The sequence below is a fragment of the Epinephelus moara genome, chromosome 8 (genome assembly GCF_006386435.1).
Source record: "Epinephelus moara isolate mb chromosome 8, YSFRI_EMoa_1.0, whole genome shotgun sequence".
NCBI lineage: Eukaryota > Metazoa > Chordata > Actinopteri > Perciformes > Serranidae > Epinephelus > Epinephelus moara.
Window position 1 is genome coordinate 1031575 of NC_065513.1, and position 15383 is coordinate 1046957.

The window sequence follows — 15383 nt, forward strand, 5'->3', positions numbered from 1 at the left end:
TAATCCAGCCTAGAGGTAACAAAAGCGTGGACCAATTTTTCTGCATCTTTTCGGGTCAGGATAGGCCTAATTTTCGCAATATTACCATCAGAACACTACTCAAGTCATTCTTTCTGCATTGGCGCTGCATCCACAGCTGCCACACTGGGCATATCAGATCAAACAATCCAGGACCTCGGCCGCTGGTCATCTCAGGCATATTGCTCTTACATCCGCAACAATCTCAACGATGTCCATCAAGCCCATGCTCAACTCAGTTCACTTTAACTCTGCGTCATTTGGGGGTCTGTAATCAGCTCGGGTCGGAAAAATGCCTGAGACGGAACCCCCACACTGAGTCCCCTTCTGTCTGACCTCCAGTTCATCCTCCCAGACCAACCGGACAGAAGACATCCTTCCTCCACCTTCACCCCCACTTACATCCATTCACCATCCCTCAACAACTAACACCTCCTGAATTACAATTAAACAGTTAAAAGACATATTGTTGTGGCGTGGTCCTTGCTAGTGAACAAACATTAGTTATATAGTGCACTTGCTGAGGACTGTTTTCAGCAACACATTAACCTACATTTGGTTCTCTGTCCGTCTCTTGTCTGTCTGAACATGGATCCCACCATGTTCAGACAGACAATAGCATGACTGGAGGGGCTTTTGTGAGTTACAGTGAAAAGCCAATGGAAGCAATATTACTTTTTTGCAGTTCTTCTTATGTTTTGAGTGCTGAGATAAGATTTAGGCAGTCTGGTGTCTAACCTTGTCCCAGGCGTACGTTGAACTGACAGGGATGTTATTACCAAGGACAGACTCCAGCCAGCATTCTGGAGCCAGGTACAACTGGCCTCTGCTGTCCTTTATCAAGCCATCATTCATCACGTGAGCAAGGTGCCACTGACCCTGCAGAGGCAAGACAACAGGTTGTTTTCTGAAATGATGACAGCAGTACTGGCAGAAATAGCCTATGTTGCTAGTACTGCTGTAAAACATATGCTGTAGCAATGTGAGATGACAGTGGTCACCCATTTAATGCGTTTTTAGAACAAAGTGCAGAGGAAAGATTTATCAGCCACACAAAGGCATGACTGTCTGTGTACTGATGAATTTGAAGATAAAGACACACTAATGTGTTGCAAGGACCCTAAATAAACACACAAATAACAAAAACAATGGCCAGGGCCCTGTCCAAATGTTAATTGTTAGAGTGGCAGCCAGTAATTCTTATTGGTCGAAACTGGCACTCACTGCAGTATGAGACAGAAGGGACTCTGACATGCCCAAATTAAGTGTGAAAGCTCCACACATAGGCCTGTTTCCATCAAAAACGTTCAGTGTAGTACCTTCAAAACCAAAAGTAACCCCTACGGACATGTATCTAGGCTGTAGATCAGTTTAGCGTGTCCACGGCAGACAGTACTCTAAGGGCCGGATCTACAAAGATCCCAATTTGTGTGTACTAATTTGCCTGCGCAATCTAGAATTTTGTGTGTGGGGCTGAACTGCGGTTTGCAGGTGATCTACTAAGAGTGATTGCGTAAATGACAACAGGTGCAAACATGTTGGAGATACCCTATTTAAATGAGGGTTTTGCGTGTTTTATGGTTTGCAGCATGGCGAGTTTGGAGAGAAAGTGCAAAGTGAAATTCTACCCTATGGAATTAGAGGTGTTGGTAGATGAGGCCAATAAACACTTAAATGAGCTACAGCAAAGAAACCTGACTGTCTCACAAAGGAACGCTATATGGGAAGAAATCTGTGTGGGAAGTAAATGCTGTAGGTAAAATGATGCGAACAGTGGATGAAGTGAAAAGAAGATATCAAGGCATCAGAACAAAAGAAAAATTGGCGTATAATAAAACGTCTGCAAATAAAACAGGTGGGGGCACAGTAGATGAGAATATCTGACCAACAGTCAGGGACTGGAGAGGGAGGAGAGGTGCGCATGGCACGTTTTTATACACGCAAACCTTTAGTAGATCCGGCCCTTAATTTTGGGCAGGGTTGTTGCCACTCACTGCTCCATTCATATTTCCTCTTCACTGGTGACACAGAGGAACATCTGCATGTCCTTTATTGTCCACAGAATGGGGTTTTATGCTGTGGGTTTGTGCATTGAGTCCTTGTTGAGCAAGAGCAGGGGTTTAGTACTGCCAGAGCGCACCAGGACAACGCTCCGCCACGTTTTTTTCTCAAGTGAGGATTAGAATAAATGCCAGTTGAAATTCAAATCCATTTAAACGCTTAAGATCTAATCATCACTAAGGTATATGTCATTCAAGAGAGACAGTAAAAACAAATGGAATGGTCAAAGTTGTCATATTTGCACTTGAGGTGTGCTGATGTATTCAGGTCGTCAGCTAACATTACAAGTTAACATTACATCTTAAGTTGCTGGCAGTCAGCACAGCAAATTAATTTTTTTTTTTCTCAGACTACAGCTGCTACCAGAGGCAGCAAAACATCCTCTCGTGTTATGGTATTAGTTTACTATTGTATGAAAAACTTGCTGTGATATCAGCAATGGTTGCATAAGTTTCAAAACCAGCCACAACTCAGCCCTGAGCAAGAGTGACAGTCCTCTGTTGACCAATCAACAGACTGCAGTGTTTTTAGCTCCAACTTATAGTATCGGATCAGTGTGTTAAGTACCGCAACAAAGAAGTTGACGAAAATGGGGACAGTCTTTTTGTACCATCCACAACTTTTCACAATGCAAACAGACAAATAACTGTTCTAATGTCTACCAAACTGATTTGAACTGAAGTGGACTGCTTGGTGGAAACGGGGCTTATGTATGCCTGTAAATTAATTATATTCATGGACTTTGTGGCAATGTTCCAGAAGTAAGAGGTGTTGTCTGTATAAACGGTAATCATGAGGAAAATGTAATAATTACCTTTTCTGTCATTAGGAAAGACATTCACTTTTATTATTTCAGCTGATTGGCAAGTAAGTGTTGGAAAGTGTTACACATGTATCAACTGGGTTTTACGAGAAGAGCTTTACCTAACCTTCAACACGACCTGTAGATCACTTCCAGATGGCAAGACTCCCCTCTGTATGAGCTCAGAGAGATGCGTGCTGTTGTCTTCAGCTCTTGTCTGTATCAGTGCATTACTTCCTCTTCTCTGGAAGTTGATGTGTTCTGAAATATTTTCTGGCTGTGGGGCACTGCTCTGACAGCTACTGACTTTCTTATTTAACACAGTGTGTGTGGCGGCCCTCTTGCTCTGGGTTAGTAAAGGAGCAGGAGGACTGGGCACTATGAGGTCCTTAGCATTGTTTGGATGTGCTGATCTTAACAGTCTGGTCTGTGTAACTGGTCTATGGCTTTCCTTTCTTTGAAAATTTTGATTGCATCTGTGTCCTTCTCTAGCTTTAGAGGAGGCTGGTGTGGAAACTGGAGTGGAGAAGTGATCTGGCTGCTGTCTCACTACTGTAATGCCTTGATGATTGGGAGGGGGAGTGGAAAGTATGGCCTTCATGGTTACATACACCTCTACCAAATGCATTTGCTTCTGGAGGATCTCCACCAAGTTCTTCTGACATGAGGCAAGGGAGACGAGTTGACCTTTCAACAGATGCCGAAGGGTGTTGGCCACACACCTGCACAGAAGAGAATCAGACAATGCTGCTGTTACTTAGACAAGTAATGTGTTGGCACAATAATTATACCAACCTTTAGCAGGACAGTCATGTCTTTTAAACAAAACTGTATAAAGACTGCATAAGGGGTCAGAGGAAGACAGTACCTCAGCAATGAATAGCAACCACAATATTAAAGCAAGAAACCAGCTTTCACCCCATTTTAACACCAATTTCACTAGCAAGGACCATGCCACAACAATATGTCGTTTAAATGTTTATTGTAATTCAGGAGGTATTAGCTGTTGAGGAGTGGTGAACGGATGTAAGTGGGGGTGGAGGTGGAAGAGGGATGTCTTCTGTTCTGTAGGTCTGGGAGGATGAACTTGAGATCGGGCGGAGGGAGACACAGTGTGGGTGTTCCATCTCAGGCATTTTCCTACCCGAGCTGATTACAGGCCCCCAAAAGAGTCAAAATTAAAATAAACTGAGTTGAGCGTGGGCTTGACGGAGATCGTTGAGATTGCTGCAGATGTAAGAGCGATATGCCTGAGATGACCAGCGGCCGAGGACCTGGATTGTTTGATCTGAGCACCACCAATGCGGAAAGAATGGCTTGAGTAGTATTCTGAGGATATGCCTGAAATCCAGAGGACTTTGTGAAAATGTTTCTGGAACCAGAAGCGAGTGGCCATTTATTCTGCTTCGGTGAGAAAGAGAGGGTGTTGAGGTGATGCATTGGCCGCGTACCTAGAGCATGGTGAATCTGAGGGAGTCGGAAGTGTGGATGGTGATGTCAGGGCTGGGCTGATGAGCAGGGTTGTAGGAGGATGAAGTAGATGCGGAATCTGAGCACCTTAGGAAGCCAAAGAAAGCCAGCAGAAACATGGATTCTAGGGTTAAGTCGACCATTCGGGATATGTAGCCTGAGTGTAGAGAACGAATACAGAGGCTTAGAAGGTCGGAGGTGAGTGGCAAGCATCTAGCTGTGAGAGTGGGCTCCGGTTTATGCAAGCCTTTGATCAACATTGTGACATGAGAGTGAGCGACTGAAGGGCAATGGTGGCCAGTGATTAGTTTAATAACTAAGTTGATACCAGCTAGGAAGGTTTGGTTGGTGGAGGACCGGATTTTGGAATGAGCATGGGTGATGAAATTGCATATGGATATGATGTCCAGAGACAGCAGGTAAGTGGCGTGATATGCCTTGAGGAAATTCCAGCCGGTTAAGTGGGCGGAGAGAGTGCTTGGGGCGACGCTGTTAAGGATGGCTTCTTGTGAAGCGTTAAAGAGGTTTCTCAGCTGAGGAGCTAGTTCAATGTCGTGGCTGAAAATGGTGGGACTGGTGTGGGGTGGAGATCCGATTCTGGAGCCAAGTGTCTGAATTTCTGGAATGAGAAACAAGACACTGAATCGTCAATGCTGTCGTGGTAACCAGGAATGCGGGCTGCCCTGAGAATGGACTGCTGTTGACCTGAATTAATGTGAGTCTGCGCATTAACTGCATGATGGCTGGGGAACGAGATCGCCCTTTGTTAAAGATCTCTACAACTGCAGTGTTGTCAGTGTATTAATATGGACTTCCTAGACCATTCAAGGCCCCCAAAGAATGGCAGCTATGATGATGGGATATAGCTCATGAAGCGCAGATGAGGGAGAGTGGGAATCTGAGTCAAGGGCTTTGATCTCTGCAGGCCATGGGGAAGCGAAAAATTTCTCTCCATAGTAACCACTGAAACCTACGGAAGGAGCTGCGTCCATGTAAAGTTGAATGTCCTCCGGTTGAGTGATGAAGTCGTCATAGAAGAAAGAAATGCTATTCCAAGAAGAGAACCCCAGAGGCCTATGGAGGGAGCTGCGTCCATGTAAAGCTGGATGACGAAATCATCACAGAGGAAAGAAATCCCATTCCAAGAAGAAAGGAAATGTTGCCACAAATGCATTTCCATTTTGCATGCATCATACAAAACAACGTTATGATGGAGAGAGGGGATGGCTACGGCTTTAGTTAAAAGATTGGACAGGAAAGATCTGGCTTGTGGAATTATGTGAATGGCATAACTGAGGTGGTTGAGAAGGGCCAGTACCTGGCGTTTTGTGCATTTGTCTACCAGAAGATAGTCTGACAAAGCAGAGTGATGCGCTGTACTTTCTCTGTGGGCAAAGATGCCTTAAAAGGAAATGTAGTCCAGGTTGATGCCTTGAAATTCAGGCCCTGAGGTTTTCTCTTCAGAGAGAGGGACACCAAGTTCTGTGAAACTTGTGTAAGAGTAGTGAGCCCGTGGTGAGGAGGTGAGAATGGTGGATTGACGATGAGGAAATCGTCGGGAAGATGAAGAATGTAAAGGAGTCTGTGATTGTTGGTCAGGATCCAACACAGGGCTTCTGAAAGTGAGTCGAAAAGACTGAGGCATTGTGTGAGGAAGAGGGACGTGAGTGTGGTGGTGGAACACTGACTGTGCATGCTGTGGCAGGGTGGGAGGGGGCTCCACATAGCTTGTAAGAGAGAGATGGTTGAGGGATGAAGGTATGAGGGTCAAGGGTCCAATGGATGAGGGATGAAGGGTTGAATGGCTGAAAGGTTGAGGGATGAAGGGATGAGGGTCGAATGGATGAGGGATGAGGATAGACCAGTTGGAAATAGTGATGTTATGCTCGAGCCAGTTTGCTCGACATAGTGTCAGTCTTTTGAAGCGGAAGTGTTCCGAGACAGTGTTTTGTTCCCCACTTCAGCACGCCCACAACTGACTACTGAGAGCGAGGCCTCATAACAGCCAGTCCTGAGGCTTTTTCAGGTCTTAGATGCAGTTTTGACACACAGCCAGCAGGTGTCACTCTTCTGACTGTATGAAATGCTTCGAAGCAGCGTGTCATTCTTGAAGCAGTTGTGTCAAAGTGGTTCACTGCTTCATGAAGCTTTGATTTCACCATCACTAGTTGGAAATGGAGGAGGCGGCTGAGAATTGCTAACTTGATTAGCCTGTGGTGGTTGAGTTACTGGATGGGGCTCTTGTGCTGCAGTGTTGACTATGATGGGTAGAGGAAGGGATGATGGCATGAAAGGATGTATGTGCACGGGGATTTTGTGAACTCCGCGAACACAGGGATGAGAAGAAAGCTGACGTTATTTGAGAAAAGTCAGACACAGAGGAAGTAGGCACAGGGGGTAATAAGACCTGGCCCCCACTAGGGGGGCTGATGATGCAGGTTGTGGCCCTGGAGATGGCAGAAGCCCGGTGACATCATTCAAGACGACGCTGGTGGTGATAGCCTCTGGTGCGGCGGCCGGAAGTGTGGGAGGCTCGGAGACTGTTGTTGCCGGAGTTATTGATGCAAGCTGTGTATAGCTTGAACATCGTTGCTTTGTTGTTGTTGCGGTGGAAGGGAATGCCTTTTCCCTTCAGGACTCGTTGAAGGTGGATGACAGTCCATTGTCTGATGCTGGGCTCTCTTTGTTGACGTGGAGACGGCCGCATTGAAGAGGAGTGCGCGCCGTGTGTGCGCCTGTGGTGGATAGCCGGGGGCTGTATCAGAGGAAGATTGCTGGTGCTGGTGCCAGCTTTGGTGCCGGCTCCTTCGTCTCTGTGGGCCTCTATTTGGCCCTCTATTTGGCCCTCGTGGAAGGAGAAGAGGAGCACGGAGATCGATCAGAAGTTGGAGAGATCTCGTTTGGCGACACTGACTGGAGACGCCGGCTTGACTTCAGCGTGGTTATCACTAGGCGCAGACGGCTCCGCTGAGAGGCTTGGCTGTGGTCTGCTTGTTCTATCATGGCTGGAGGATAATCTACAATACAATAATCGAAAAGATGATCATACAAATCGTCTTCTGAATCATGTGGGTTGATTTGTAATTCAGGATCCATCATTCTTTTGAAACCCAAGTTTCTGCGTTGTTGATGTTTGATAATGCATTCAGACATCAACTTCATATCTAAACCACATTTTGGAAACAAAAATTTGTGTGAATGCACCCAAAATATCCACATTAATCATAACTGTCTAGAGTTTATCAACATGGAGTCCTCACAATCTCAGTACTGACATTTGAAATTTAATTTAATTTAATTTAATTGTGAATTTAATTATAATAAATAAGATGTCCAAAAGAAAGCTTACAAAAAATAACTGCATATTACTGAGTCCAAAAATCTCACATTAAAAATACGTAACTTTGTATATAATATGCTTGATTGATTTTAGGGTTCAATGTTGAGACCTGTCTTCAGGCACACTGTCAAAACATTGTAATTTTATGGTGTTTTTTGTTTTTGTTTTAATACTATTCAATTTCACATGGAAAGCATGCATGAGTAGTGTTCTATAAATATGATGTATTATTATTATTATCTTGCTGACTGGAATCCATCAATGCATTTCTTTCAACCTGGAGCATTTATTTGGGGTGATGTTATTTTAACTAGAAAACACGTTTTCTGCAGAAAAATCATGTGAGTGCTGAATACTACACTAAACTGCAAAGCATTGCTGAAAACAGGAATCTTAAGCGGAATTGTATTGCACCGCACTGCTTAAACCCTGGAAGTTAAACTGTAAAGCTATAATAACAATTTAATATTTCAAAAGGCTAAAAGAAGAAATGCTTTGTACTTTAAATTGCATAAAACACAGAAAAATACAAAAATAAATGTCCATAAAGAGTAAAACATTTTGACATGTGCTGGTATCTGTAGATGAAGGTACGCAGAGGTAGTAATTGATCACAAAATGTACGGGGGAGGAATAAATACTTTGTGACCTGTTTAAAGCTTAAATAAGGCCTGCCAACAAAAAAACTACAGAGGGAAGTAGAATTTTAAAGTGCAGTGGATTAATGATTTCAATGTTTTTTCAATTCACTGCAAGTACTTAAAATAAAAATAATTAAAGAAAACTTTGAAAACCACTATCTCCATGATGACAAAAAGTAACACTACCAATCAATGACACCGGGCAAAAAAATATGATTCGGGTGTGACATAACAAAATTCTCTATGTGTGCGACATGAAAGGACAGTGTTGAGTGATACTTTTTTCTGTCGAAAATACATAATTTCTGTCGAGTCACACTCTTCAAAAGTGTCGAGCACCCTACCACTATAACAGGCTTTAGATTGGGTGATGTCATCAGTGTCACCCACTCTAAGGACACTATATACTAGGGCTGTAGTCAACCAAAGAAAATCTTGGTCGATTGAAATTCTTCTTACTCATAAACCAATCGATTGGTTGATGGAGAAAAAATGTACGTTGAATTAACTAAATCGCCACAGTGCACTGAGTGCACTCTACCTTGTAGCATTACCTGTCCACCAAAGGCTTTTTTTTCCTTGTCACAGGGCTCACACTTGCCCTGGGCATCTAAACTCTGTGTTCAAGCAAGTGGAATCCCTTGAGTGAAAAATAAATGTGATCTCCAGTGTTATATTATCTGAAAAAAGACTGCACTGTAACGCCTTTCCACCTGACCTGCTTGTGCGTATGTCTCACCTCAAAGCATTGAACTGGGCTGATGGGAAAAATCTGACATGGTTTCTGTAGCTGACAGTATGCAGATGTAGAGTCCAAAAAATGTATGGAAGTGAAATAAGAATAAAGATTTGAATCTAAATAGTGTGAACGCTGAATCAGCACTGGCACAAGAAGGAGTAGGATAACAATAGTCTGAAAGCATCTGAATCAGCATTCACACTAATAATAACGATTCAAAGAACAATAGTTTGGATGCTGAATCAGTATTCACACTAAACATATGCAAGATAAATAATAAAGATATGGATAACAACAGTGTGAATGCTGATCGGCACTCACACTTATTGACGTTTGGATAAACAAACAATTCTATGTTTGAAAATGAGAACAGTGTAGTCTCATGCAAACTGACCCCTCTACTCAGGCTAGCAAATATGACATTACATTCAGGGCCGGATCTACTAAGATCCCAATTTGCGTGTACTAATTTGCCTGTGCAATCTAGAATTTTGTGTGTGGGGCTGAACTGCGGTTTGCGGGTGATCTACTAAGAGTGATTGCGTAAATGACAACAGGTGCAAACATGTTGGAGACACCCTATTTAAATTAGGGTTTTGCGTGTTTTATGGTTTGCAGCATGGAGAGTTAGGAGAGAAAGCGCAAAGTGAAATTCGACCCTATGGAATTAGAGGTGTTGGTAGATGAGGCCAATAAACACTTAAATGAGCTACAGCAAAGAAACCTGACTGTCTAACAAAGGAACGCTATATGGGAAGAAATCTGTGACCAACAGCCAGGGACCGGAGAGGGAGGAGAGGTGCACACGGCGGGCAAGTTCCACCTGCGTAAAAGGAAACACAAATAATACACTCAACTGTCACGTTTAAGTTTTCTTATATTGGCTGTGAATATTCATTTTGTGTAAAATAGGCTATACGATAAAGAACTGTTTAGTTTAGTTTTTTTGTCACGATAAATGTTAGAGCTATAGCCTAATATATTTTGTGACTGAAACAATGCGTCTTTAATGTGATTTTGCGTGGCTTAACATAATGACACGTTAATGAGACTGAGTATTTCGTTTGATAATAATGTTTGGAATCTAGAAAGTGACTTCAATCATTCAATCATCTTTTTTTCAGTAAATGTTGATTTGCTTAACTTTGCAATGCTCTGCAGTTTATTGGGGCACACTAGCACTCGTATTCTAATCTACAGCATTATGTTTAACACTAGAACCGCCACGAAGGTCTGTTTGGGTTTTTATAATGCAAATAACTCTTTTTAGATAAAACCTACAAGCTTCTCTTCCTATGACTTTTCCTAAAAATGTGTCTTGTATGTTTTCTGAAGCCTTTAAGTTACAAAAATGAAACACACTACACTTCTGAGCATTTATACCTCCGACCGCTGCTGAAAATTATACATTTTGATACATACAATAGGCTGCTATACATATTGCAAAACTCTGTAAAAGTACACCAAAGCATACATTTTCGTTTCCAAATATTTATTTGAAAACAAAACCATTCATACGGTCAATAAAAAAACATTTTGTTAATAATAAAAAACGAATGTAATCTCAACAGTGACCGCGCCAGCCGGCGGGACTGCGGCTTAACCACTTCCAATGTTCATTCATTCATTCAATTGCGTGTTCAATGTGTGTGTGTGTGTGTGTGTTAGTATGTCAGAGAGGAGGAGTTCTCCTCCGGCATGGCATTCTGCTCCAGCCCGTGTTGCTTGCTTCACACAAGGGTGAAAAATGCATTCTCTACATCTTCTTTCATCGTTTCCATGTCTCCTTCTTGCAACAATAACCGCAGCAGTGTGTGCGCAATTACGCATACAAACCATTTGCATCTCCCTTTGACACATGTTAAATATAGACGCAGTTTCTATGAGAAAAATTGCTTTCAGGTTTGATAAATCACTTAGCGTGTGCTAAATTAATATATTTACATTTTCTCCTCCCAGCACACGCACAATTGCGTGTAAACGCCCCATATTGCATATTCATTGCAGCAAACATACTAACTGGATGCAGACGCGCTATTTTGCACCTTTGAAAGACGCAACCCTTAGTGCGCACTGTTAGTAAATCAGTTTGTACATTTTCTTGCGTGTGCAATGAGTTTGCACACGTTTTTATACACGCAAACCTTTAGTAGATCTGGCCCTCAGTGTTATAGTTGTAGACATTGTTGTGTTTGGCAATAGTCAAAATCTGCTTTTGAGAGATATATGACAGCTTCAAGAAGACAAATATGTCATTGTAACCATGTCCTGTAAAGACATTATTTGTATTTCTAATAACTCACTGCTTGCACATACTGTACACTGTACAGTAAGTAAGTAATTCACTTCCTTTTTTTGTAATTTTACCATGTTCTCAAAATGAAAACACTGTGTAACACAGTATCATTCCTGCTGGCTTACAAAGCTTCAAAAGTCAAGCAAGGGAGAAGTTCCTGAACTCACCACTGTTTTTGGGCAAGATTATCTTTCTCCACATGCTGTTTGGTGAGCACCTCAGTCAGCATGTTGTGGATCTGTATTAAAGCGGCATGATATCCGTCTGAAAAACAGTACAGCTACAGTAAATGATACAAATTCAGCATCTTTTTGGTTATCCTCTATTTGAAACCAAGTAGACAATGTTTTGCATTAGTATTACCAGCTGGATATGTTGTGATCCTAGTGGCTATTTATAGTGTATAATTCTTTTTGTGTACTTCAAACATTAACATGTAAATGGATATCACTGCTACTGTCAGTAGGCAGTGACTTGTCTTGACAGGCTGGACTGTTTGCAGCTGCTCTACCTGCATCCTCTGGACCTGTCAGAGGCCAGGTCAGTATTTCTGTCTGTTTCCTTCTCACCTCCTCCAAAGCCACTGTTATAGCCTCTGACTGACTCAACTATAAAGAAAGATAATTAGTGAGAAATTCACATCAAAGCTGCAAAACCAGTGAAGCCTTCGATAAAGTGATGCTGCATGTCTCCTAAAGAGAGGGATGACATCAAACTATTGGACTTGTACCTTATATGGTTAAAAAGACTTTTTTGTCAGCTGACACAAATGCACACTTTAGTATAAAGGTATTTGAAGTGTTCTTGAGCTCTCACATTATCTGTGGTGGTGTCTTTCTTCCTCTGCTGAATGTCACTACGCTCTTTGGCTCTGTCTCTGTCACCTGATTCTCTGGATTGTACATTTGCTGTGTCACTGCAGCTGGTCTGGCAGGAGAGTTGCAGGTTACCTGAAAAAATCCAGCACTCAGACCTTAGCTGAAAACACCACTCTAAGAAATCCAAAGTCTTATGGATTTCTTAACTTGAAATAAGCAACAGATCCATTGATAATTTAAACATTTTGGCACAAATTTAAGTAATATGTGCCAACTGCTTGCCAAAAGTCCTGTTCTGAGGTTAGCTTAACCTACTTAAAATACATACTTCAAACTGTTTCAACTTGAAAATGTCTTTAGTGAAGATGCACCCAAGATGCAGCCCAACAAGCCCAGGGCAAAGGCAAGAGCCAGAGGCCTTGGTCCCACCTGCCCGCTGACCTGCCTCAAAAACACCAGCATCAGAGGCAATGACGGGATATGGGGAACGCAAGTTTTGATTAAGATGAGCAACAGAAACACATCAGCACACCACTTCTCGTGTGGTGGAAGAGATGATGTCATCTCAGGCAAAGATAACAGTCCTGACGACAGGGCTGTCGAACCTGCTGGAGAAGGAAGCGTTCAACCATGTCCCTGCAGGAGAGGAGAATGATGGGTTCTATTTCTGCTACTATATCACACCAAAGAAAACAGGCGGGGTGTGGCCAATTGTGGACCTGCCTTTGATTAACAGTCAATCAATCAATCAATCAGTTTTATTTATAAAGCCCAAAATCAAAAATCATAATTTGCCTCAGAGGGCTTTATAGCATACGACATCCCTCTGTCCTTAGGACTCCCCAAAAAACCCTTTAATGGGGAAAAAAATGGTAGAAACCTCAGGAAGAGCAACTGAGGAGGGATCCCTCCTCCAGGAGGGACAGATGTGCAATAGATGTCGTACAGAACAGATCAACATGATAAATTAACAGTAATCCGTATGACACAGAGAGACAGAGACAGAGAGACATGCAGGACAGACGGTAATGACAGTAGCTTACAACAACATAAATTAAAGTAATAATATAATTCTAATTAGGGCTATTGTGGAACAATATGTTGAAAGTATATATTAATATCTGATAGTATACATATGTGACAATAATCATATGTGTATAATAACAGTAGAAGTATGACTAATGATAACAGCAGCAGGAGGCATCAGGCAGGACCACGGCAGCAGCACAACCACACACGTCACACTATCCAGGCACCACTGTGACATAAGTTAACCTGCGAGACAGTGGAGCACAAAGGCTCCGGAGAAGAAGCCGAGTTAGTGACATGTAGTACAGCCGAGTTAGCGAGATGCAGTAACAGGACATGAGTGTTAGCAAAGGAGAGAGAAAGAGAGAGAGAGAGAGACAGAGAGAGAGAGAGAGAGAGAGACGGAGAAAAGGTGCTCGGTGTATTATAGGAGGTCCCCCGGCAGACTAGGCCTCAGTCAGCCTAACCAGGGGCTGGTACAAGGCAAGCCTGAGCCAGCCCTAACTATAAGAGCTATCAAAAAGGAAAGTCTTAAGTCTAGTCTTAAATGTGGAGGCAACAGGAGGATGATTCCACAGGAGAGGAGCCAGGAGAGGAGCCTGATAGCTGAAGGCTCTGGCTCCTGATCTACTTTTGGTGACTTTAGGGACCACGAGTAACCCTGCTTTCTCAGAGCACAGTGTTCTAGTGGAATAATAGGGCACTATGAGCTCTCAAAGATATGACGGAGCCTGACCATTTAAAGCTTTGTAAGTTAGGAGTAGGATTTAAAATTCAATTCTGGATTTTACAGGGAGCCAGTGCAGAGAAGCCAAAACAGGAGAAATATGATGTTGTTTCTTAGTTCCTGTTAGTACACGTGCCGCTGCATTCTGAATTAGGTGGAGAGTTTTTAAAGACTTATTAGAGCTATTTGATAATAGGGAATTACAGTAATCCAGCCTAGAGGTAACAAAAGCGTGGACCAATTTTTCTGCTTCTTTTCGGGTAAGGATACGCCTAATTTTCGCAATATTACGCTGATGTAAAAATGCAGTCCCTGAGGTTTGTTTTAAATGGGAATTAAAAGACAAATCTTGGTCAAATTACTCTGAGGTTTCTTAGTGTGTTACAGTGTGGGTGTGGATATGAAATCAGCCATCATGAGAGCCACTGTGTTCTGAATACCTTAAAAAAGTGAAGTCACACAAATTGGTGTACGTGGACACGCCACCCCTGGGGGACGTGTCATTCCTATGTTGTTGGTGGGAAATTTAAAAATCTGCCATCACTCCACATATACTGTCTTGAGCTATCCGTGGTACTGAAAGTGCTGAAACCCAACAAACTTCCACTAGGACTGGATGCCTTTTCTCACTGGATATGGCCCATAGTTCTACTTTGCACATTTCCCATAGTTTCTCTGATTCCTTGCCTGTTAGCACACATTCAGGAAGAGAATTTAATGGTCCTTCTGGTGGCTCCAGAACATATGAGCACGTCATGGTTACAAACCTTGGTGCAGTTGCTAGCAGGGAAACCACGGCAGCTCCCATGAGCTGGACAACATGATTATTCACCTCCCAATGATAGGCTGTGGGCCTGGCTGCTGAATGGAGTGGTTAGGACTGCTCCCTGCAGTGGTATGCAATATCCAGGGCACAAAAGCCCCTTCCACTACAGCATATGGCGCAAGCTGATGGTCCACTTTTCAGTGCATGTCCCATGCCTCTCGTGTTAACCTACTTCAGATGTTGTTTGTTAACTCTATCTACAGCGATAGCATATGCTGCAGCCATTTCATGGTGCCATGATGGCTTTGAAGAGATATGGGCCTCTAGTTTCCCGGAGTGGCACAGGGTGGTGAAGGGTGGCGAACCCCGCGCAGAGCTAGTTTCGAGCAGCCTGAGGCGCGCTCAGTTTAGTAGTTTGGCAGACCGAGGTGCGCTGAGATGGGTGTGGTGGCACAGCAGGGGGAGTTGTCGACAGGTCCAGCTTGGCACAGTGACAGTTTCGTGCCAAAAGGCTTCGCCGAAGGTGCGCTAAAAGCTCGCCAGCTGAAACCAGGTCTACTGTCAGCGCAGGCGGAGCGCAGCCGGTGTAGCGGAAGTTTGGCTGACTGGCGGACAGTGCGCACACATCACCAAAACCTCACAGGCAGGTTTCCAGAATGTCAGGCACATTAACAAT

General features: G+C 43.2%; 1 protein-coding gene across 1 annotated transcript in view; it reads right to left on the minus strand.

Annotated features, from left to right (window-relative positions):
* LOC126393934 (26S proteasome non-ATPase regulatory subunit 10-like) overlaps positions 1-15383 on the minus strand; it is a 58987-nt gene that overhangs the window by 8386 nt on the left and 35218 nt on the right. The window contains exon 5 of the mRNA XM_050050384.1: positions 3493-3603. Within this exon, the coding sequence (XP_049906341.1) occupies positions 3493-3603 (111 nt within the window). The remainder of the gene's footprint in view (positions 1-3492; positions 3604-15383) is intronic.